The sequence below is a fragment of the Macrobrachium rosenbergii genome, chromosome 59 (assembly GCF_040412425.1).
Source record: "Macrobrachium rosenbergii isolate ZJJX-2024 chromosome 59, ASM4041242v1, whole genome shotgun sequence".
Taxonomy (NCBI): domain Eukaryota; kingdom Metazoa; phylum Arthropoda; class Malacostraca; order Decapoda; family Palaemonidae; genus Macrobrachium; species Macrobrachium rosenbergii.
This window is the reverse complement of record NC_089799.1, coordinates 12,496,508-12,520,370: the sequence shown is the minus strand read 5'-3', so window position 1 is coordinate 12,520,370 and position 23,863 is coordinate 12,496,508. Positions and strand designations below refer to the sequence as shown.

Below are 23,863 nucleotides of genomic sequence, written 5' to 3'. Positions count from 1 at the left end.
AGAGAGAGAGAGAGAGAGAGAGAGATGTAAAACTTATGAAATTTATTCAAAAAATATTTCCGGGTGTAAACACGTAACTCAATAATCTTTGTTATTAGCGAAGTACAAAAACGATAGGTATAAGCACACACGCTCGAAAACCCCATTTTTTGCTAGAATTACTGAAAATTCACTCGCTACGGCCGTAACGAAAACTGCCGTAGGAACCATGGGAGGAAGTCATTGCACCCAAAAACCCCTTTTCCTTAGAGAACCCTTTCTATGAATTTGCCGGACTGCGAGAACCCATTCATAGGCGATGATTGGCTGACCAGACGAACAGGCCCCCGAGCATCAACCAATAAGATCTGAGTATGGCTGATCGCCTAGCCAATAGGACTTGAGTGTCCGAGATGAGCATAAAATATGTAAACATCTTTTTGAAAGTGGTCTTCCCCATATCCCTGGCAGGGTGACGCTGAAGTTGTCCTGTAACATGGAGTTCAAATATTACCCTTTCGACCGGCAGGATTGCGACGTTTCTATCAGCTCTTGTGAGTACCTACATAGCTAAATGGGTTCCCCTTTTTCATATTTTGCTTCCGTTTTCCCTTTTTTTAGTCAATTATTGCACAAGTCTGCGTAAAAAGACGCAACGGAAAAATTCTCGTATTTACGTGAATGTGACTGAGTTCTTCAAAATAATACGATTCTATTGACTGGATAATCAAGAATTGTCAGCTACTAAAATCTGCCTTGGGTCATGGCGAGTGGGTAAAATTGACAGCTCTAATTAATTTCAGATTAATATTCTTAACCATAGTGTACAAAAGATATTTAATTAATATGAAATTGAAACGAACAAGGTTATCAAACAGTCTTTTCTGCCTTATGTTTGGAGTTTCTTCAACGCGTGGTGTAAGTTATGCTAGCTTTTGTGCCTATAAGCTATGGCTTATAATTAAGAAATGTACATACTAGCTTTTATACTTATTAGCTACGGCTTATAACTAAGTAACGTATATACATAGAAAGGATTCAGTACGAGGACTGTACATAAGAATAATATCACTCCAGTAAAGTGTGGTTGATATTCTTCTGAAAAGTCTACAGACGTACAAGAACCTCTGAATAAGATGCTCTTGTTCTGGGGGCTACAGAAATGTAATTTAGTATATGTTTTTTTTTTTTTTGTAAAAGCGCTGGGGAGTTTTAGGACTGGTCTTTCCCTCTGCTTCATTGTAGGCTTGAGCATAGATTTTACTTTGAATTGAAGCAAATCGCCCATATCCAATATCACAGCTTGTGGATATTATAAAGGAAAAGATGTGTGTGATAACCTAACCCTAATTTCAACTTCAAAATCATAATTGACTGCCTTGAATGGGTTGCTTTAGATCTAGTGAGCTGAATATTTAAACTCTAAAGCCTCAACTTTAATCATGCTTGGATTTGCTTGCAAATTAAAGATAATGTTTCAGAGCAAGAAGTTTTAATAAATGGAGCTACATTTCTCGCATAAAGGCCTTGCCCAGGCTATAGCTGCTAACTTAACACAATTAAAAAAAAAGTTTGGATTATGGTGACAACTACTTCTGTGTAAATAATGTTAATAATAATATATTTCCTTGCATAAAGATGCAACCAACCCAGGCAAAAGTTTCTGACTTAAAACACTCAAAAACAAATAGATTATAATAGTTTATAAAATGCTATTCAGAACAGTCGCAGCAATTGAGATATTCTTTCAATGTAAAACGTTCAAATGAAATATATGTAGGTGTCAATGTAAGAGGAGCACTTGCGTTTTTCACAAAAGAAGCATGAGCAACCTTAATTAATTACACCCTACAGATAAGTTTTCCTTATTGGTAACGAAGCTTGGACATAATCACTTTTCTAATATTTACCGAATATTGCAATAACCGAGATGATATGATGCAATTTTGAATACTTGAAGTGTTTGCATGGTTAAAAAAAACACTGACTGAACATAGGCTCGTCGTGTGATTAAGCTAATTCATTTAGATTTTTGCACAAGAACACAAAACTAAAATGGTAAAACGACCCTTATTTACTGTGTGTATAAGTGTGTTTGCAGTAAATGTGTTCGTCTGTCTGTTCCCGTCTCTCACTCCAGGGTGATGTTAAGAATTTTGTGCCACCAGGAAAAGAAATATATTGCCATTTTCCCCACAATATTTTTCTTTTGCCATGTTGTTGAGACCTGGATCGTGGTTTGTTGTTATTGTTCTGTCGATGATTGTATGTTTGTCTGCAATTTTTTTAGCGTTGTCTAAAACTTTATCACAAACATTGACGTAAAAAACGCACGTTTTTTTCTACAGACTAATCAAGAAAGATACTAAAAAAAAAAAAAAACTTTATCGGAATACATTTTGCTAAGCGATGTTTTCATTTTTTTTATTTCTGGCTTAAAGAAAAAGATATTCTATTACCATTTAACTGAAGGAGGTAGGTCAAACTATAAGACAAACAGAATATGAAATACATAAATCATTTCAATTCAAATCTAACTTTGGAATTATCTAGCCATGCTGTAACAACATAAACTGGCACGAAAAAAAAAAAAAAGGTTTGTTTGACTATAGAAAGATACTGGACAGAAAGCAAACACAATAATATTGAAAAAATATTTCAGTTTAAGAATTAAAGAACCAAAATTAAAAGCATGGAAAAAGCCCATGCAACTTCTTTGGCTTTTGGGCAGTCATTCAACACAATAAACAAAAATGACATTTCTTTGAAGACCCCGGTGACTCAAAAAAGGAATGAACCCTTTTTTTTGGGTGGGAGGAGGTTAAATGTCCTCACTTGCAAAGGAACGAGAAATTACCCCAGACATGATGCTCATAATTCTCAGGTGAACAAGTTTGAAGTTATTTAACAGTCTGACTGTTAGTTAAAAGGCTGACAGGTAATTCAAAGTTCAAAGGCTACTTAATCAACGCTTTTTGCATCGGTAAATTAATGGTCGCGTCAAAAATATGAACCTGCTGTCAGTTCCTGTGAAACCAAATGACGTTTCTGCTTATGTAAACAGGGCAATTTTCCGCGCCCTACTTAATGGTGTGTCGTGGAGAAATATAAATCTTTGAAATACGCATTGCAGTGACGTAGCGCCTATGAAATTAAAAGTATAATAACAATTATACAGAAAATCAGTACTTCTCAGCAGATTCCCCAGTTGGGGTCGCTGTTTTTAGTGAGTCTCTCCCTGCTGTTTCTTTTGATTTTCATGTACAGATGCCTTTCCTGATTCCAACCCTCCCTATTTATCCGGGCTTGGGACCGGCTTATTCCCCCAGTAGCTAGATTTTTTATTGCTTTACAGAATTTAGGCTGTCAAGTCAAGCACTGGGGCACTTTCGGCCATTCAGCGCTTAAAGCAGTGAAATGAGAGAGTTGGAGGGGCTGGACAGCACGATAAAGCTATCCAGAAAATGAAGGAGATGAAGTACAAGGATCAAAAGGTGGAACTCGGAGAAAATCCAGCAATTGCACTAAAAAGCAATAGTTAGAGAGGTTGGACAACAAGTCTGAAGAAAGGAAGTGGGACTGGTGGTAAAAAAAAAGGCTAAAAAGTGGGAGCAGATAGGGACCGAGGGGACGCTACAAGTACCTTTCAATGATGCCTACAGTGTACAGCGTGAGGTGCACTGGCGGATTAAAAATACCGAGGTACACCGAAGCGAAATGGTGATTGTTATTGCTAAGTCACTAAAGGTAAATGAGAATAGAAACTGATTTGTGAATAATCAGCTGACAGGGAGACGTGCCTGAGGATAAAGACTAGAATAACAAATAGGATGAAAGAAAAGTAGAAAGGCAGATCTGAAAATGGAACCAATTTGTACATTATGTCGTTCTTGCACTTGCTCCAGAGAAACTAGAATCAGTAACTAAGTACATAAGCCGCAGCATTAATGCAAAAAAGATCAGCGGCGAGAGAGAGAGAGAGAGAGAGAGAGAGAGAGAGAGAGTCTTACAACACATTATACCGTCTGCAGGTGACCCACTTATATAAGGAAGGTCAGAAAAAAACATTAAATAAAAAACCGAACCATCTGTTTAACACCGAGCCATTAGCAGATGAAGGACACTAACGATCTGATAGAAAAAGACATTATAATACATCAATCAAGGCTTCAATACGTCATGCAAAGGCGGAAATGTCATCAGTTGACATGTAATTTCCCGTGGGATGGGGATATTTTCACGGTTTGTAATCAATCATTTTCACTCTCAGAAAGATGATTTCCACTCTCAGAAAGGTGATTTTCACTCACAGAAAGGTGATCTTCACTCTCAGAAAGGTGATCTTCGCTCTCAGAAAGGTGATTTTTCACTGTTAAAAAACGATTTTCACTCACAGAAAGGTGATCTTCGCTCTCAGAAAGGTGATTTTCACTCAGAAAGGTGATTTTCACTCTCAGATTGAGGAATGTCACTCTCCGAAAGGTGATTTTCACTCTCAAAAGGTGATTTTCACCGTCAGAAAGTTGATATTCACTATCAAAAAGGTGATTTTCACCGTCAGAAAGGTGATTTTCGCTCTCAAAGGTAATCTTCACTCTCAGAAAGGTGACTTTCACACACAGAAAGGTGATTTCCACTCACAGAAAGGTGACTTTTACTCTCAGCAAGGTGATTCCCACTCTCAAAAAGGTGATTCCCACTCTCAGAAAGGTGATTTTCACTCTCAGAAAGGAGATTTCCACTCTCAAAAAGGTGATTTCCACTTACAGAAAGGGGACTTTCACTCACAGAAAGGTGATTTCCACTCACAGAAAGGTGACTTTCACTCTCAGAAAGGTGATTCCCACTCTCAAAAAGGTGATTCCCACTCAAAGAAAGGTGATTTTCATTTTCAGAAAGGTGATTCCCACTCTCAAAAAGGTGATTCCCACTCTTAGAAAGGTGATTTTCACTCTCAGAAAGGAGATTCCCACTCTCAAAAAGGTGATTTCCACTTACAGAAAGGGGACTTTCACTCACAGAAAAGTGATTTCCACTCACAGAAAGGTGACTTTCACTCTCAGAAAGGTGATTCCCACTCTCAAAAAGGTGATTCCCACTCAAAGAAAGGTGATTTTCACTCTCAGAAAGGTGATTCCCACTCTCAAAAAGGTGATTCCCACTCAAAGAAAGGTGATTTTCACTCTCAGATGGAAGAAAGAAAATTTGAATGGAAATACAGTAAAAAGGAATGAAAGGAGTTGCAGCTATGGACCCAAGGAACGCTGCAGAACCATAAGTAATGCCTACAGTGCACAGTGTGAGGTGCACTGACAACATTAACCCCCTACGGAGAAGATGAAGAATTAAGAACACAATATACTTCATTCGACAAAATATCGAAAATCAACACCAGGAATTATAAATAATTAGTTCACGACTTCTTCCAATAAGCAATGCTTTCATTAACCTTAAACAAAAATACCTTTTTATTCTAAAAAGACGTAAAACAACGTATGCATGACTGATGGACCATTCTGTTAGTGACTGCACCATGCATGAAGTGTTTACTCTCTTTTCCCTAATACATCTCTTTACATTAGTATTAACTTTTACGTAAATAAAAATGCATCTTTCTGATGTGGATTAGTTTCTGAAACAAATTAAATAATAAACTTTCAGTAATTTTGTACATAGGTGTATGATCTTGTAACTTTGTATATATATACATATACTGTATATATATTATGTGTATATATAGATATATAATAATACATTATACATGCATGCATATACTGTATAGACACATATACTGTATATACATATATACAGCCATTATTATTATATATATATATATATATATATATATATATATATATATATATAATCATATTATATATATACAGTATACATACATATATGAACAGAGTATAATTGCATTGTTACGTAAATATTATTTGTAAACTCATTTATAACTGTAGTTTGCTGATAATTGTATTTCTTATGGCCATAGGGTCTTTCAATGGACTTATTTGTTACTGAACCTTTAACTCACTCGTATTTTACCTCTTTGTACCGTGCTAAAAACACTTCGTTTATTGATAAACCATAATTAGTGTCAATAAAGACTCGGAAAACCATCACCACATATTTAAAATAAAAATTATAAACATAACATATATACATGAATAACCATTCATAAATAATACAACAACCCAGGAATAACACCTAAACGCAGCTGTAAAATGAATAACACCCTTTGCATACACTTATAATAAAATTATCACAACGAACCACTAGAAAATGAGAATGAGCAGCATCTCTCAGTACTCACAATGTTTACCACATTTCCAGAAGTAACTACCCTTGTAAACACAGGTCTTCATTGACGAGTTAAGTAAACAAAAGGATACCAAACTCAGAAGTGGAAGAGTTAAGTATACCTTAGTTTAACCAGACCACTGAGCTGATTAACAGCTCTCCTAGGGCTGGCCCGAAGGATTAGACTTATTTTACGTGGCTAAGAACCAATTGGTTACCTAGCAACGGGACCTACAGTTTAGTGTGGAATCCGAGCCTCATTATATCGAGAAATTAATTTCTATCACCAGAAATAAATTCCTCTAATCCTTCACTGGCCGGCCGGGGAATCGAACGTGGTCCCAGGAGAGTGCTAGGCGAGTACGATATCGACCCATCCAGTGAAGACCTATAGAGGAGTGGAAGAGACGAAACTTGCATTGGAAAGAGTAAAGAACACTCTTGCTACCAGAGGTCTTACAAAGAGACTTTACATCACAAACAGGTAACAGATGCGCCGAACTGTCTTCGGCGCAATCGAGTTTTCTGTCCAGTCGCTACAGCGTATAATCAAGGCCACCGAAAATAGATCTAGCTTTCGGTGGTTGGGTATAAGCCGCTGCCCATGAAATTTTAACCACGGCCCGGTGGTGGCCTGTCCTATATCGTTGCCAGAAGCACGATTATGGCTAACTTTAACCTTAAATAAAATAAAAACTGCTGAGATTAGAGGGCTGCAATTTGGTATCTTTGACGATTGGAGGGTGGATGATCAACGTACCAATTTGCAGCCCTCTAGCCTCAGTAGGTTTTAAGTTTTGACGGCGGACAGAAAAAGTGCCGTCACAAAGCCGACACAATAGTTTTCTTTTACAGAAAACTAAAAACTAAGGAATTACTGTTTTTGCAAATACTAATTATAAATATATTCACAAATAAAATTTTATATAACAGTCCTCCATTTTGTTTTTCCAGATCATAATCCCTTACTAGTTTTTCATAAAATGAAGAATAAACACCAGAGATTAACTCACTGGTCATTGGGTTCACAGCCATGTAGGATAAATATCGAGTATATTAAAGGGTCAGAGAACCTGACAGCAGACTTGTCCATTATTGAATTTAACCTTTTGCCACCTGTATACACTTAAAGGTGAGGAAATGTTGTGTAAATATTATTTGCAAATTTAATTATACTTATGATTTGTCAGTAAGTGTAATTCTTAATGCGTTTATGATGTAAATAGTTCCTTTTTAAGACCTCTTGTGACACGAGCGCTACTCTTTGCTTTTATTTTGTACGTTTCGTCTGCACTTTTGAATTAATCCTTTTGTTTAGTTAAACTCGTTAGTAGAAACCTTGTACAGTTAGTAGATTCACTGGTCTATGAATTGAATTGAATATAGAATTTAGGCCAAAGGCCAAACACTGAGACCTATGAGGTCATTCAGAGCTGAAACGGAAATTGACAGTAAGAAGGTGTGAACGGTGTAACAGGAGGAAAACCTCGAAGCAGTTGCACTATGAATCAATTGTTAGGAGAGGGTGGAAAGTAAGATGGAAGAAAAAGATTAATGAAAGGTGGTACAGTAAAAGGAACGAAAGGGGTTGCACCTAGGAGTCGAAGGCACGCTGCAAAGAACCTTGAGTAATGCCTACAATGCACCGCATGAGGTGCACTGACGGCGCTATCCCCCCTACGGAGCACTGGTCTATGTTTACATCGGTAGTTACTTCAGGAAGTGCGATGAACCTTGTAAGTATTTGAGAAATTGTTCATTCTCATATTGTTTAGGTTGGTTGTCATATTATTAGTGTGTGCAAAGGTTGTTACTCCTGGCACAGTTGTGTTAAGGTGTTATTCCTGGGTTGTTGTGTTATGTGTGAACGGTTAATCATGTATATGTTTATTTTCATAATTTTCATATTAAATATATGGCGATGGTTTTTCCCAGTTGCTTTATCGACACAAAGAAGGTTTATCAATAAACAGTCTTTTTTACAAGGTATAAAGAGGTAAAATATGAGTGAGTGAATGGTTCAGTAATAAAAAAGGGTTTTGAATGCAAATATGGCATAATATTATATACTGAATGCCATGAAATATCAACCATTCAAAATAGATTTTATATGGCTAAACCCATAATAAGACTTGTCGATATTGATAAAAAAAATTATATTCCAGTAAAATACTTGAAATTGGGCAAATCAAATACTAACGCTAAAACTAGTAACACCGAATTGAGAAAAGCTTATTTTCTTTTTATCTTAATCTTCAGATGCCAACACCGACGATGTCATCAAGTATCACTGGGTTGACGATACCCCGATTGACCTCCCAGATGAACTGGAAATTGCCCAGTTTGACCTCTTGAACTTTGATACGAGAGAGACAACCCAACACTTCGTCACAGGTAAGGGGAGTACATATTTAAATGAGCAGGTATTATGACCACTCTTCCAAGAACTGAACTGAAAGATACAGGGGATAACATTAGGGAGCCGTTTCACAGGCTAATCCTTCCTCCTTCTCCTACTACTACTAACACTTCTGTACTTGACACTGGAGTTAGCTTTGGAGTCGTTTTCAAAGGAAAATCCCTCCTCCAACTACTAATAATAAAGCTCATGTATTTGACACTGAAGTTAGCTTAGGAGCCATTTCAAAGGCAAATCCCTGTTCCTACTAATACTCATGTATTTTATACTGGAATTCATTTGGCTGGAGCCGTTTCAAAGTCAAATCCTTGATCCTCCTCCTACTACTACTACTAATACTCATTATTTGACACTGGAGTTAACTTCGGAGCCGTTTCAAAGCCATGCCTCTACTGTCACTACTACTACTACTAGCCTTTTCAAGAGTGAGCTGATACAAAGACAAAATAAATCATTTCAGGTGACTTCAGCGGGCTGGTCGTTCAGTTCGTCCTCCGACGCCAGAACGGCTACCACGTCCTACAGACGTACATCCCGACGATCCTAATCGTCGCCATATCCTGGGTGTCCTTCTGGCTCGACCCTAACGCCGTCCCCGGCAGAGTATCCTTGGGTGTCACCACTCTCCTCACGCTGACGACTCTGGCGTCCGGCATCCGACAGTCTCTGCCCCCTGTGTCTTACGTCAAGGTGAGGAATTGGACTGGGAAAAGTTATCTTCGAATTTGAGAGTCTGCTTTCAGTTGTTTTAATGAAAATGCGTAGTTCGTCCTTTTTATTTTACTGAATTGAATTTGGAATTTAGGCCGAAGGCCAAGCACTGGGACCTATGACGTCATTCAGCCCTGAAACGGAAACTGGGAGTAGAAAGGTTTGAAAGGTGTAACAGAAGGAAAACCTCACAGTTGCACTATGAATCAATTGTTAGAAGAGGTTGGAAAGTAAGATGGAAGAAAGAGGATATGAAAAGAGGTACAGTAAAAGAAACAAAGGGGGTTGCAGCTAGGGGCCGAAGGCACGCTGCAAAGAACCTTAAGTAATGCCTACAGTGCACCGCATGGGTTGCACCGACGGCACTACCCCCCTACGGGGTTTTATTTTATTTAACTCATAACATTTCCACGATTTTACTTCAGTTGCCTTCTCTAAATTTTAACTCCATTTTTTCAGTTTTACCCATTTTTCGTTTCTTTTATTATCGTTAATATATTTTCGTTTCTCCATATTCTCAATCGTTCCTGCGGTTATTATCACTGTCACCATATTTTTAACACTGGTCTTCATGTTAATAACACCATATATGTTATTAAATTACATTTTCCCTAATTTCTAATAACTGGAAAATTTCCGCATTAAAATATGAGGATATTGAACTGTAAAATTCTAATAGGAATACATTATCTTTTTATTGAGTTTTTGACACTTTCTTGTAGCCTGTCGTTCTAGTCATGAATCTTCCGATCCTCGTAGGGGTAGTGCAGTCAGTGCACCTCATGTGGTGCACTGTAGGCATTACTTAAGGTTCTTTATAGCATCCCTTCGGCCCCTAGCTGCGACCCCTTTCATTCACTGTACTGTACCTCTGTTCATATTCTCTTTCTTCCACCTTACTTTCCACCGTCTCTTAACAATTATTTCATGGTGCAACTGCGAAGTTTTCCTCCTGTTACACTTTTAAAACCCTTTCACTCTCACTTTCCCTTTAAGGGATGAATGACATCATAGGTCCCAGCGCTTGCCCTTTGGCCTAAATTTTATATTTCACTCCACTCCACTAATCATCCGAGTGTTCCGTCTTTCACGCAGGCCATCGACGTGTGGGTGGGCATGTGCATGATTATGGTCTTTGGTGCCCTGCTGGAATTCACCTTCGTCAACTGGCTCGCCAACAAGAAGATTGTCAACCCAGGCAACACCTTCAGGGTTCCAAGGATTGTAAGTAAAAAAAAAGAAAAAAAAATCCTAATACATACTGTAAGCATTGTTAAAAAACAATAACTTTTACATATTGTAGATGTCGTTATTCTCATGGGCTTCTACGATAGCATGTGGTAATTGTGATAATGGATAGTCTTATTCTGTTTCAGGGTTTGTTAGGCAAATATAGGCTTTTTAATTTGCAGGCTAAATGCATATGTGTAGAGATGACTATAACCTATGTCATATAATTATTTCAAAGTATCCTATTAGAAAAGGAGTTTTCATATTTACATTACATATATATATATATATATATATATATATATATATATATATATATATATATATATATATATATATAATTATATATATTTATATATATATATATATATATATATATATATATATATATATATATATATATATATATATATGTGTAATATAGGCTATACATATTAACGGGTACAACTAAAGAGTCTCTTAGGCTTTTGATCTGGCTGGTCTGAAAAAGGTAATATTATATTTTTTTAAATTTCCAGTTGTCACCATATTGATGCCTGTCGACTTAGCCGAAATTTGCATATAATGACCAGACAGGAACTATGGCTTTGCTATACCAAATTCATTATCGACTCTTAAGGAACATCGAATTAATTTTTACAGTACTGTTTCTTGAGTGACCTCAATAAGGATTTAGAAAATAACTCACATATTTTCCTCGCAGAATATGAAAATTATACGAATAACTTTAAAATATCGCAAATGATCTAAAACGTTTTAAAAGTTACTATCGTGGAAGGATTAACGTTGAATATACTGGTTAGCTTGTCATTTGATCATGTCTGAAATTTATTTATTCAGTTCCTAAGTGAATGAACTTCTAATTGAGCTATGTAACTCTTGACATCAAAAGAGCCTCTGATGATTACGACGAAAAGGTAATCAACCACAATTCAAATATAACTTCAACTCATCAAGTTGCTGTCCAAGACTCATTAATTACTTAATCATAGCCAGCAGCATCATTTATTCGTACTGTCAATGTAAATTAAACTACGCGTCTTTAAAGGTGCTATTTCTCCAACAACTTATTTTCTGAAAACTTTTACTGGTCGAAGGAAATATGTTTTTCAAAGCAATGGACAATCATTATTTATTATTTAAAAGCACAGTCGATATTCGTCACAAGACATGACTGGCAAAACTTTGTTTTATGAATTGAAATGGCAATAAAAGGGTCAGCCTAATACCCTTATCTAGCCCAGACCCGAACAAATCTTTTTAAAACGTAAAGGAGTTAAGGAAAATGAAACTTAACCACGAATTAGGCAGTAGACCTCCGCTGGAAGGATGAAATTATTAAAGTTTTAAGAAAGCACAGAAGCTGGAGGGGAATTTCAGAGCTTGAAAATAGAGGGAAGGAAGCAGTTACTCAGCTGTACTTAATCTGAGAACTGATTTCTACAAAGCACATGGAAGAATAAATAGCCTGACAGGTATCACAAGGCCACTTGCTAGAAGGACGAATTCGTTCCTTTAGCTCCAGAGAGCAGTTGCCAAAATAGTAACTGTAAAAAAAAGCGCAGAGAAGCCACCGTAAGTCAGAAAGAAGGAATGTCAAGGAGTGCGAGGATGTCATCACTGAAAAAAAAAATGAAAGGCGCTCGATTCGGTTCTGTCTAGAAGAGAGACAGGAAATGAAGCACCCAGAATTGGACAGCAGCATTTCAACAGGGCCGTATAAAGACAACACAAAGCTTTAACAGTTAGGAAAAAGATAAGCGTCTGTGTCTTAACAATACACTGATTCTTTCTGAAACAGATTTAGCTATTTGATTTTGTTATGTCCCTCAGAAAAGTTCTACGTAAACAAGTACTAATGCTGGCCGCAGACAGTACATAAGCTCTAGAGATTAGAGTTGACAAATAAATAAAGAATGAAAAACTGAAGAGAACTGGGAGTAAGGCTGCAAAAATAATGAAATAAATTTATGAATAGATAGAAATAAGTTTGGAAAATCTCTTCCACACATGCCTTCGAGATATTAAAAACGACGACACAAAATTCACCAACGTTCAGCTGAAAAGATGTCCAAATATTTGTCGTGAAGGAAAGATGGCTGCCAGCAGGTACTGATTTCTGGCCACTCGAACAAAAATGAGATCATTACAACAGGATGTTGTTCTATACAACGTAATGAAGTTCAGGAAATCTATCGAATGATTTAAAATCCAACAACAAAATTTCTTCCCTTTCCCACACTTGGTAAAATACAAAAAATACAAAAATACAAAAAAAAATTATTTTTATTATACTTAAAGCTCTTTTTCTAATTAATGGAAATGTAATGCATGAATGATAATTTTACATATGGTAAGTATTAATCAATTTATTCAAACGTCTCAAAAGAAGTAAAGTTGGCATCTAACATGAAATTACTTCTCACTAGATGCGCAGAAAAGTGCTTGACCTGGAAAGGTCACCGGGAATACACAATAATCCACGGGAGAGTTTAGATGTATCATATTTTATAAACCCTACCGTTAACTGGAGTATTGCAAACTAACTTTCCTAGTTAATGCCAGTGGCTTCCGTGTCAAAGTTGTCATAAGACGAACGAGATAACATCTGGCAGTTTTGCTATGCCAAAGAGAGTCCTCGTCCGAAGCTGTTTCTGCCCTATTGCGCAGAAACGGAAGCAAATGTCAGATGTGTGTGTGTAGAAGTTCTTGTTTTGCTTCTTGCGTCTCCAAGAAAAAAAAAAAATGTAAAAGTTCTTGTATTTGTCAAAAAGCAATAACAGCACGCGCTTGCTTGTCATTCCATGTTAGGCTACGTATTAGGAATTTCACCTCTCGCTGTCTCTCTCTCTCTCTCTCTCTCTCTCTCTCTCTCTCTCTCTCTCTCTCTCTCTCTCTCTCTCTCTCTCTCTCTCTCGTTGGAAAATTAAGATTAATTGGATGTGCTAACATTTAAGTAAACGTTGTATATTTGTACCCTATGCAATCTACTTACGCTGTACATAGACGAAACAGGACTGTTCAAGCAATGTACTCTTTCCGAAATATTTTAATAAAATAAAAAATTTCCCCCCACCCCCACTTAGAAATTCATAGTTTGTCCCTTAAAAGGAAATACCATCCTCAAGCAAAGATTACCCGACCACCTTCTAACAGAATGCATCATTTTCTTTTACTACTCCATCCAGTTTCACTAGTCATTAAATCTACTATTAACTGAAGTATTTCAGCATAAAAAGTCCAGTGACATAAGACATTAATGCTATAAAAATTACAGTTAAAACAAGGTCCATAAAGAATTGCATTCTTCTGCTTTTGTGAATGTAGAAACTGTCTGAACTTCCACAATTTTTATGGGGTCAGAAATTCTTTTCATATTATCTACCCTACTAGCCTATATAAGCCTCTTGATAAAAAAATGGATTTAAAAAATCGTTCTATACTGTGTTTTTTTAAATCAGCCTTTCTCCTCTAAAGATAATGTAATTTTATTAACTTGTGATAATCCTTAAAAACGAAAGTGATGAAAAATTTTTCATTAATAAAAGAATTGTCACTCTATGAGCAGCAGACATACCTCTTTAAATTTAAACAGAAGAATGAAAAAATATCTCTGACAGAACTTCAAACCGTTATATATATAGATGCTAAAGTGTAGGAAAAAATATAAAATTAAAATTTTTTTCCTGTTACATTTCTACAAAAACAAACATTAGCGTGACTGACCAAAATTAAAAGTAATTGGTTTCTACAACTTTGTAACTTATTCATCTGTATACAACAGTGACGTCACGTCACCTTGCAGACTCGAGTTAGTCACCCTAACTAACTGACATTTGTTTGGCGAAAAAAAAAAAATTTGAAAATATCCGAAACCTATGAGGAAAGCATTCTTTCCTTATGGGTTATCAAAACCAAACGCCTAATCACCGTTCTCTTGATGCTTCTCTTCCCTACCTATGTACCTTGACCTGACGATTGGCAGCTCGCTGGATCTGATGCAGAGCAGGTGGGCGCTTTGGTTAGAAAAGAAGTAGCTGTGGGGATTAAGGAGGAACTGGAGGAGGAGGAGGAGGAGGAAGGGAAGGAAGATGATGATTTGAAGGGGGAGAAGGAGAAGCCAGATGGGATGAAGGATGCTGAGCTTGGACAAGTACTAACCTCCTTGGGTCTCAAAGACAGTACATTTGAGATTCAAGTTTTTCGTGTTGTTTCTTTTTCGTAGACTTTGAGTCTTTTTCTCAGTAAATTTCAGTAGTTTTGTTAACCGTATATGTTATAGTGCATCGTGTACTGTTTTGCATTGCATTCTTTATCTATTTATTAATAACTTCTCGTTGCCTATTGCATGTCTTCACACTGAAAAATATCACCTAAGTCTGAAAAGCATCAAGAGCTCACTGATCATACAGACTGATTTTTCTTGTGTTAGAAAGTGTGCAAGTTTTCTTTGAGAAAACTGCGAGATATACTGTTTGGCAGAGGTTAATGAAGGTATTCTCTAAGCCTCTAAGCCTACATACCAAGAATGATAAGATTTAATAATTAACAATTTAAACCATCGACAGCCAGTGAAAGGACTTGGGCAAAACTAGGTTTCCTCCGTGATAAACATATTTTATCAGCACTTAAACTTCAACAGTTCGTTTGAATTCAGTCCTACCAGCAGCAGAACCAAAATCGAGCTCTAAAAAAATATTTCTCTGACAAAGAATAAATGAAAAACCAAGGCCAAGAGAGACAAGGTCTACCCAGTTGGGTGGTGTCACCTCCCGCCTGGGGTAACTACGTAAGGAGGTAGACAAAGCTCCGCCTACATGGGGGATTTGAGGAGAAGTGAGCAGACCTTCTCTTTCTCTTAGCCTTGGAAAAGCAATGAAACACCATCTAACTTCGACAGAAATAATCCAGAATCGGTTAGAGGTTTTGGTCAGTTTCTGTAAACATCAACATCATATAGTAAATCCGATCTGAAATCCAGTAATTTCCCAAAAAAGATAAATATTAATCCAAATTCATCCAGGTAAGTTCTTGCATCATTGCTCAGCTATAGTAACCAGCTGCCTGAGGTGTGATTTTCTAGACTTTTTTTTAGCACAAAAGCTGAGAATAAAAATAAATGAAGTTTTTGACATTTCGTTTTTGAGTTTGGCATTGCTGCTGCTGTTGCATATAACTGCTACTTTTTTGTTTACATACTCAAGTCAGTGCTATTATTAATGCTGCGTGATTGTATTCATTAAGGCACGGGAAAAGTTTAATTTCTTATCGTAGATGCCATATTATGAACAAGCACCTATGTGCATTTTTTATGGAGAATGTAATTAATAGAATATATTACCACATTGAATGAATCAACGGAGTATTAGACATCAGTATTTCTGTATTTCTAGCAGTGTTGCATTCCTTATTTGCATATTTATAATATAACAATCATATTTTCCACATTCCCTCTTGAATATTTATTGAATATAACTGATCAAATTCCCATTATTTTTAAGAATATTTGTATCACTGATCATATTGGCTATACATGAAATCATAATCATATAGAGAGCAGGATCTACCTAGACCAATAATATGAATTTCCAAAATTTTAGAAACCGGTATTAGCAAGTATTATTTTCATCAACCCTTTAACCCTAAAGTCACTTAAGGATTCCTGTGACATCTGTTTATATAATATAATCATGTCTTAAAATTGTAAAAAAAAAAAAAAAAAAAAAAGGAAATTAATTTTGAAATTACTTTGAAACATGAAATAATCCATTATAATTTTTATATTATTCTATTTATGGTTTATCCCTTTTTACTTTTTATTGAATTAATGGTCTTTTACATTTACACCATGATCAACGTTTTAAAAATAAACATTTAAATATAATACATGGACAGAAAATATTAAAACATTCATTAGCCCTAGACCACATGAATGATAAACATACTTAAACATTTTCCCTGACAATCTCATTTTCCCTTTTTGCTTATTTCAGAAAGTTCGGAAGACAGATATTTCAGTGGAAAGTAAATATTATGGGTCATTCAGTATGTCTGTAGTACGAGCAATGACCCACTCTAAGATTAACTTTGCTCTTTATGCAAATAAGATTCTTCGATAATATACAAGAGAAATTGAAGCGTTAAAATCTTAGCCTTCCTTCTAGCCAAATTTTCATTTATAGGGGAAATTTTCGGGTTTTGCCTATACATACATACATACATACATACATACATACATACATTTATACATACATACACACACAAATATATATATATATATATATATATATATATATATATATATATATAGTTCCCGCAATTTGCCTTTGCGCTATGGCCAACACCAAACTTTGAAAAAAATATTTGTAAAATTAAAATATTAGTGCTATACCCAACACCAAACTTTGAAAAACATATTTGTAAAATTAAAATATTAGTGCTATAACAATGTTTTTTTTTATGGAACACTCACCTATTAATGCACTAATACTTGGTATGTCCTCCATGCCTCTTCTTACGCAATTTGACATGCTTAGGGACAGACTTTATCAATTTTCGGCAGATTCCGGATTCGAAGCTATCCTACGCTTTCTAGATCGCCTCCTTGAGCTTTGCAGCCTTGGAAATATCCTTCCTATACAGCTTAAGGATAATATACGCCCAAAGGTTCTCTATTGGTGAAAAGTCAGGGGAATTTGGGGTTAGTCAGTAATGTACTCAACACTGCAGTCATTAAGCCAATCTGTGACAATTTGGAAGATTGGCACCAGGCTCCGTCCTGTTGGAGAATGTAGCAGCCAGTCTTCTCAAATGATGATTCCAAATTCAAATTAAGCATTGTGTAATAGAATTCTTTCTTCGCCCATTTACACTCTTCAGAAATAACCAAATCACTAACATCACCACCATAGCCCATACAACTCCGTACGGTAAGTTTACTTGGAAATTTATCACATTTAAGAATCAACCGTTCATTAAAGGGATTGTTAGTTTTCCCTCGCCACATTCTCGAAGGGTTGCTAGCACTATGAAAGACCGGATTCGTCAGCGAACGACACTCTTTTCTACTCATGTAAACCTCATTCTTTACGAACATTAACACATGAAAGCCTGCTCTTATTCTGGGTTTCATGTCAAACAGCTTCCTTTTCGCATACACTGTCATAAACAGCTTCCTTTTCGCATACACTGTCATAAACAAATGAGATCACGATTTTCCTCCTTATGCTGCCCGGCAGTAATGGTCAGATTACCTATCTTTCTCCTCCCTCCAGTTACTTGTTGAGAAGGTTCTTTATTGTCCGAGGCTTCTCACCGGCCTGTCGACAAATTTCACCGGTCTTTAATCCGAAATTGTAGCACTTAGTAACACGTTCTACGTCATGATGCGATGATGTATAAAGTCTAGACATGTCGCACTGATTTATGGGGAATATTTTTCAACCTACGGCTCTCAGGTTCAAAGGGGTAAATTTTCCAAGTTCCAGACGCTTTTGCACTCAACTTGGAAACTGATCGTTTACCAAGCAAGGACTAGGAGGTAACCTCCTTGTCGTTTACCCACCCCCTTGTCCCTAATTTCCCTATTGCGGTGGGGGGCGGGGGAGGATAGGCCCAGTTGTCAGTTAGTCAGTTTTTCCGGGTCAATTTTTTCCCCCATAGATTTTCGAAGCATTCCAATACATGTATACAGACGTAGGTTCAAACAAGCAAAACTTTGTAGAATTAAGGTCATCTATGTGCACACTCTACTTGGACACAATTTTCCCGCCTTGATTTCCCGCCCAACCCCTCCCTCCCGTCCATATATCCTCCTCCTGCGGGGGGGGGATAGGGTCAGTTGTCAGTTAGTCAATTATTCCCGGTCGATTTATTTCCCCATGCATTTTCAACCCATTCCGATACATGAACATAGACTTAGATTCAAACAAGCAAACCCTGATAAGGTCAAGGTCATCCATGACTATGCTTGACACCGATCTTCCTCCTGCCTTGGTTGCCCCCACTTTTTTTTTTACCCTACATTTCCCTTACAGCGTGGGTGGATAGGACTCCGGTGTCATTTAGTCAATTTTTCCAAGTCGATTTTATTTCCCAGGCATATATTATCGGTTTCGAAACGTATCAAATTGTGTAAAAAGAGTCACAGATGGCATACCAAGCATTAGTGCATTAATAGGTGCGTGTTCCATAAAAATTAATAGCACTCAAACTTTTTTTTTATTTTTTTTTAAGGAATAGTGGTGGGCTTGCAATTGCACCCCGTATCGTAAAAGGCAAATTATGAGAACCTACAATATATATATATATATATATATATATATATATATATATATATATATATATATATATATATATATATATATATATATTTATATATATATAGGTATATATGTGTGTGTTTATATGCTCATCATACAAACATTCATGCAATAATAATAATAAATGTTTACATGTAGATAGACCTGCTCACTTGCGTGTGTGTAGCCTCCATATAGCCTACATGCAAATGAGCGCGTACCTGAGTCATGGTATAGAGTCCACGGAATACGAAGGACACCATTGTAGTTACAAAGGTGATCAACTCAAAATAACCAGAGTATGAAATGACAAAATCATCCACCTGATTCTTTTTAACTGCAGTATCTACTGTGCAGTAGGAGAATCCCAATAAAGCATATCACAACGAAGTCTGAGCGTAATGGTATCTGGATAAGTTTTCATACTTTTTTTTAAAATCCAACATGGCCTAATCTTGCCAAAGTGATCTCAGTTCTTTTTTACATATCATGAAAATGGAAATTAATGACACTAGCCTGAGAAATTATATTCAATAATGGAATAACAGTCGAAAACTTCTTGTAGTAGCTTTGACAGGGTAGAAGGTAAGGCGTGTTATTGGAGAAGAAGCCAGTTACACATCACCTACAGCACCGCTATACGTTACACACTGTTTACACAATTAGTCGTTTTCACACGTCACGTCATATCTCTTTGGACTGCAAGCACACACTGTTACACAATGTCTAAAGCTTTGTCTTCTCTATAACTATGTAAAGCACAATTTGTACTTATCACGGAATTCTTATTAAAAGTTTAAAATGCTTTTCTCACCATTAAAAGAATGATACTTATGCCCTACAAAACGCGCAACAGAACTCTGTTTTAAGTTCAGTCTACGACTTCTAGCATAACAGATATATTTAAAGGAGCACAAATTCTTACTAAGGAGAGATTCTTAAAAAAAAAAAATGCTCACTGTAGCCGAATTATTGTAAAGTTCCACATATCCTTCAGAATCATGAGTATTTGTTGGTGTCCAGCTTCCTGAACTATTACGATATGTATAGTATTCTATAAGATTTTTTCATAGGGTTTGAAATATATTTTGTTGCAACCTTTCGTACATCACATAAAATTCAGGAAGCTGGTGAGTATAAAAGTTATTCAATGTATTTAAGCTGAATATGGAACGGTCTTATCTTTTATAATTATGTAAAGTAAGATAATCTTATGTGATTCCATAGATTCCATCTGTTCAGAAAAACCTAAATTAGGGAAAAGAATCCTAATAGGGAATAATTTCACGTTTCCTGCCTACAGGAACGTACGGTTTTGGAATGTTTTGTTTTATTGGACTATTCATTGGCACTGATTCAGTTTCACTATATATATCTTTCAATCGTCTTCTATTATCATCTCAATCTCAATATACCACATTTTTTTCTCGAAAAGCATGACCCGTTATCTATGAAATCTACCTCTCTATATATATTTCCATTTCTGTCTATCTTTCCGACCCCTTATCCATTCGCTCCCAAAGAAAATTGGTCAAAATCTTCATATGTACTGGAATTATTTAAAACTGATTATGATTATCAACCTTTCCAATAAGCAGTCATGACATGACAGTCTCCCCTCACAGATTCAAAACCAAATACCCAATCTAATCTGTCAATTCTCTACGTCACCCACAGCTGGCATGTGCCGAGGACCCAGCCGCAAAGCCTCCCACAACGTACATGATGTACGCCAGAGCCCTAGACCGACTCTGCAGGGTGTTATTCCCGGGAGGATTTCTGCTCTTCAACCTCATCTACTGGCCTTACTACCTCATCCAGCAGTACAGCGACCCCGATCCCCTCCCCGTTGAACAGTAAATCAGCTGGGCCAGGTTCTGGAAAATCGTGAATTAGCTAGTTTAAATCCAGATGGCATAGGAGTTAGCGGATTTTTTAAATCTACGATATGGAAATAGTCGACTCGAACGTCCAAGAAGGGTGGAAATGAGCTTATTTCTGCCTAAAACGATAAAAATGAGTGAAAGGAAGAGCTAAAATGATGTAATTTGCATCTGGAAATGTAGATAATAAACCATGCTATGTGTAAGATGAGCATAACTGCTGTAAACCAGAGGGTACTGACGCTAGCTGATTCGATGGTAGGAGGATGATAAAATTTAGACCTAGCTGGTGATAATCGGGTAATTTAGACTTAGGAGAACAAAGACTAGCTAATTTACATTCACAGGAATAGAAATGAACTTATTCTTGTTCAGAAAGGTTAGGAATTCAAAGACACTTCAACTGGATGTCAAATAAAACTACAGTAGAACGATGCTTGGTTAACATATTTTGTATGACGATGTCATTTTTGAGAGAAGCTTGTCTCCAGGCGAGAGACTAAACTTTGAGGAGTTTAAAAAGAGAAATGAAAATGAAAGATACACAAAGAACATATTTTTTTCCAATACTTCACAACACTTTAGTTTTTTAGATAAAAAACAATATGGATTCTGTTGTCGCATCCTATTATTATTATTATTATTATTATTATTATTATTATTATTATTATTATTATTATTATTATTATTATTATTATCCCGACTAGAACTTTTAAAATAAAGATTTGAATCTGAATCGGTCTAAAATTAAGAAAAAATCTATTCATTCTATAGAAACTATCTAGATGATTCATGAGCTTACTGATTAATTATCTCAGATCAAACTTGTAGCTTTAAATGACGGTAAATATAGCTTTAACGTTACAAAAGACAATTTACATCTTTTAAGCAAATGAATTTACATGATGATATAACATGTGCGGATACGGAAGCTTATCCAGGACGTCTAGGTTCTGTAAAAGTTAGATCGGACAAAGACTATGACTCACTGTAACAGACAATAACATTCATGTAGCAAGTTAATTTACACAGAGAATTGTTTAACATGTGCCCATTTTTTTTTTTTTTATACGTCCGTGGTAATTGAAAAACTTACGCTGAAAATGTAAGCAAAGGCGTTATGAAACTTGAAGTCGTTTGTATAGCTTCACTCGCAAATTTGCTAGAGATATAGTTACTGGAAATATTTGAGATGAACCAACCACCTTTTCGCATACAACTTTATTCCGTGCTGTACTCTCTCTAGACAGTTTCAGCAATGCTACCGCGGGTGTTCATGTTATCTTTTTCGCTCTCACTGTATCTTTGAGAAAACGTCTTAATAATATGTAACATTTCGAATTAAAAGCATGTTTGCTACGCATACTCAAAACCGAGCACATTTGACTTCTGATTAATAAGCACACACCTGTAATTATCTTGTGAATTAATGTCTACAGATCGCATTTCTTGCAAGCATAACCTGGCTCATCGTTTATGCCTGCAAGTTTGGAAAATCTTCAGCCAAGTATCTCTCAGTAGCCCAATTAAAGGCTATTGAACAATTATTTTAGAACTTCCTTAAACTAGGAAATGCGATGAAATACATAGCTGGTATAGCCAAAGAAATAAAAGCAAGCGAACGATATCCCTTTAGTATTTTCACATTTATGACAATATTCCTCGTGGAAAGCTATCTCAGTGAAAAGCGCCTCTAACTTGCTATTTTGATGAAAACAGCGATTGCGTAAAAAAAATTTCTTGCTTGCAACACGCCAGCTGTGTTTCACTTAGGCCAACGTATAAATGACAAATAAGGTATTCATGAAATTTATACGAAAGAGTATTTTCACCTTAATTTTTCTCGCAATCGATAAAAAAGACAGTAAATCATTTAAATACTCAAAAGACAAAAATGGTTATTTGATAACAATCAGTTGTTATATGTCAACGCCTCCTGAATTATAACGTACGCATTTGTGTATAAGAAATCTGGGGGCATGAGTAGGGCCTACACAAAAAAATTATGAAATTATAGAAAATGTTGCCTCGACAAGAACCAGGATTAAAATACCTAGTAATAGCACATTAAAAGAAAGACATTTCAAATAAAGATATAATATAAAGATGTTTGAAAATCATTTAGTCATATGTGCTTCCAAGCCAATTTTATATGGGATTTTTCAAGGAACCTCTGAACATAACATTTCACTTCCAGCACAGTGTATAGCAAACGTATCCACTCGGAGATAATATTTCGCACTCATACTAGATACTGTTGACAAGTTTCAGCGCTATTTGCAACAGAAAAGTATGAAGCTTATTTTTGCTTACCAACTATTGCTAAAGTTATAGCAAGTTGCTTGTCAGTTCCTGGATGGTACCAATCTTTTCGTAGCAACTTGTTATAGAACTTTCAAGTCCGCTTCTTCAATGATGCAATGTACGAGGGACTGTTCAGTGTCAATTCTCATCGATATAATTGTGCCACAACATCATGTAATTTTTGATCTGGTTATTTTTTCAAACACTGTTCAGCTTCCAAAGAGGTTCCATTACGCACCAACCTATTTTACAGGCAAAATCTCTATTTGCAGTTGCTAAGAAACATACCTCTACATAAGTAAGTAATTTAACGTCTTTGACATTCGTGTGCGTTCATAAGTGTTTGTAATTAACTTGGAGTTGTGTAATACCTCATTTTGGAGAGGTAACTGCGTGTTAGTGTGTGTAAATTTAAGATGTGTTAATACAAAGGATTCTCTTTTGATCGTCAGTTGTTCGTGCAATACTCAGCATACTATTCTAGGGTTTAACAGTCAAGTTTGAAAATTCTCAGAAGTAAATATTTAAGATAAACAGACTACGAAATAAATACGTGCATTAATGAGTGCATGAGCAACTACACTTTTAATACACACACACACACACACAACACACACTCATATATATATATATATATATATATATATATATATATATATATATATATATATATATATATATATATATATACATACATACACACACACACACACACACACATATATATATATATATAT

The 23,863-nt window shown here is 36.0% G+C and overlaps 1 protein-coding gene across 4 annotated transcripts in view; it reads left to right on the top strand.

Moving 5' to 3' along the window:
- Nucleotides 1-21,344, top strand: part of LOC136837774 (glycine receptor subunit alpha-3-like) — a 154,471-nt gene extending 133,127 nt beyond the window's left edge. Inside the window, exons 7-12 of one of the 4 annotated variants that reach the window (XM_067102703.1) lie at nucleotides 451-533; nucleotides 8,539-8,673; nucleotides 9,159-9,388; nucleotides 10,505-10,633; nucleotides 14,625-14,648; nucleotides 20,617-21,344. In XM_067102703.1, the coding sequence (XP_066958804.1) occupies nucleotides 451-533; nucleotides 8,539-8,673; nucleotides 9,159-9,388; nucleotides 10,505-10,633; nucleotides 14,625-14,648; nucleotides 20,617-20,799 (784 nt within the window). In that variant the 3' untranslated portion in view covers nucleotides 20,800-21,344. The remainder of the gene's footprint in view (nucleotides 1-450; nucleotides 534-8,538; nucleotides 8,674-9,158; nucleotides 9,389-10,504; nucleotides 10,634-14,624; nucleotides 14,649-20,616) is intronic. The other 3 variants (XM_067102705.1, XM_067102704.1, XM_067102706.1) reach the window with 3 other exon arrangements.
- The last annotated feature ends 2,519 nt before the right edge of the window (nucleotides 21,345-23,863 follow it).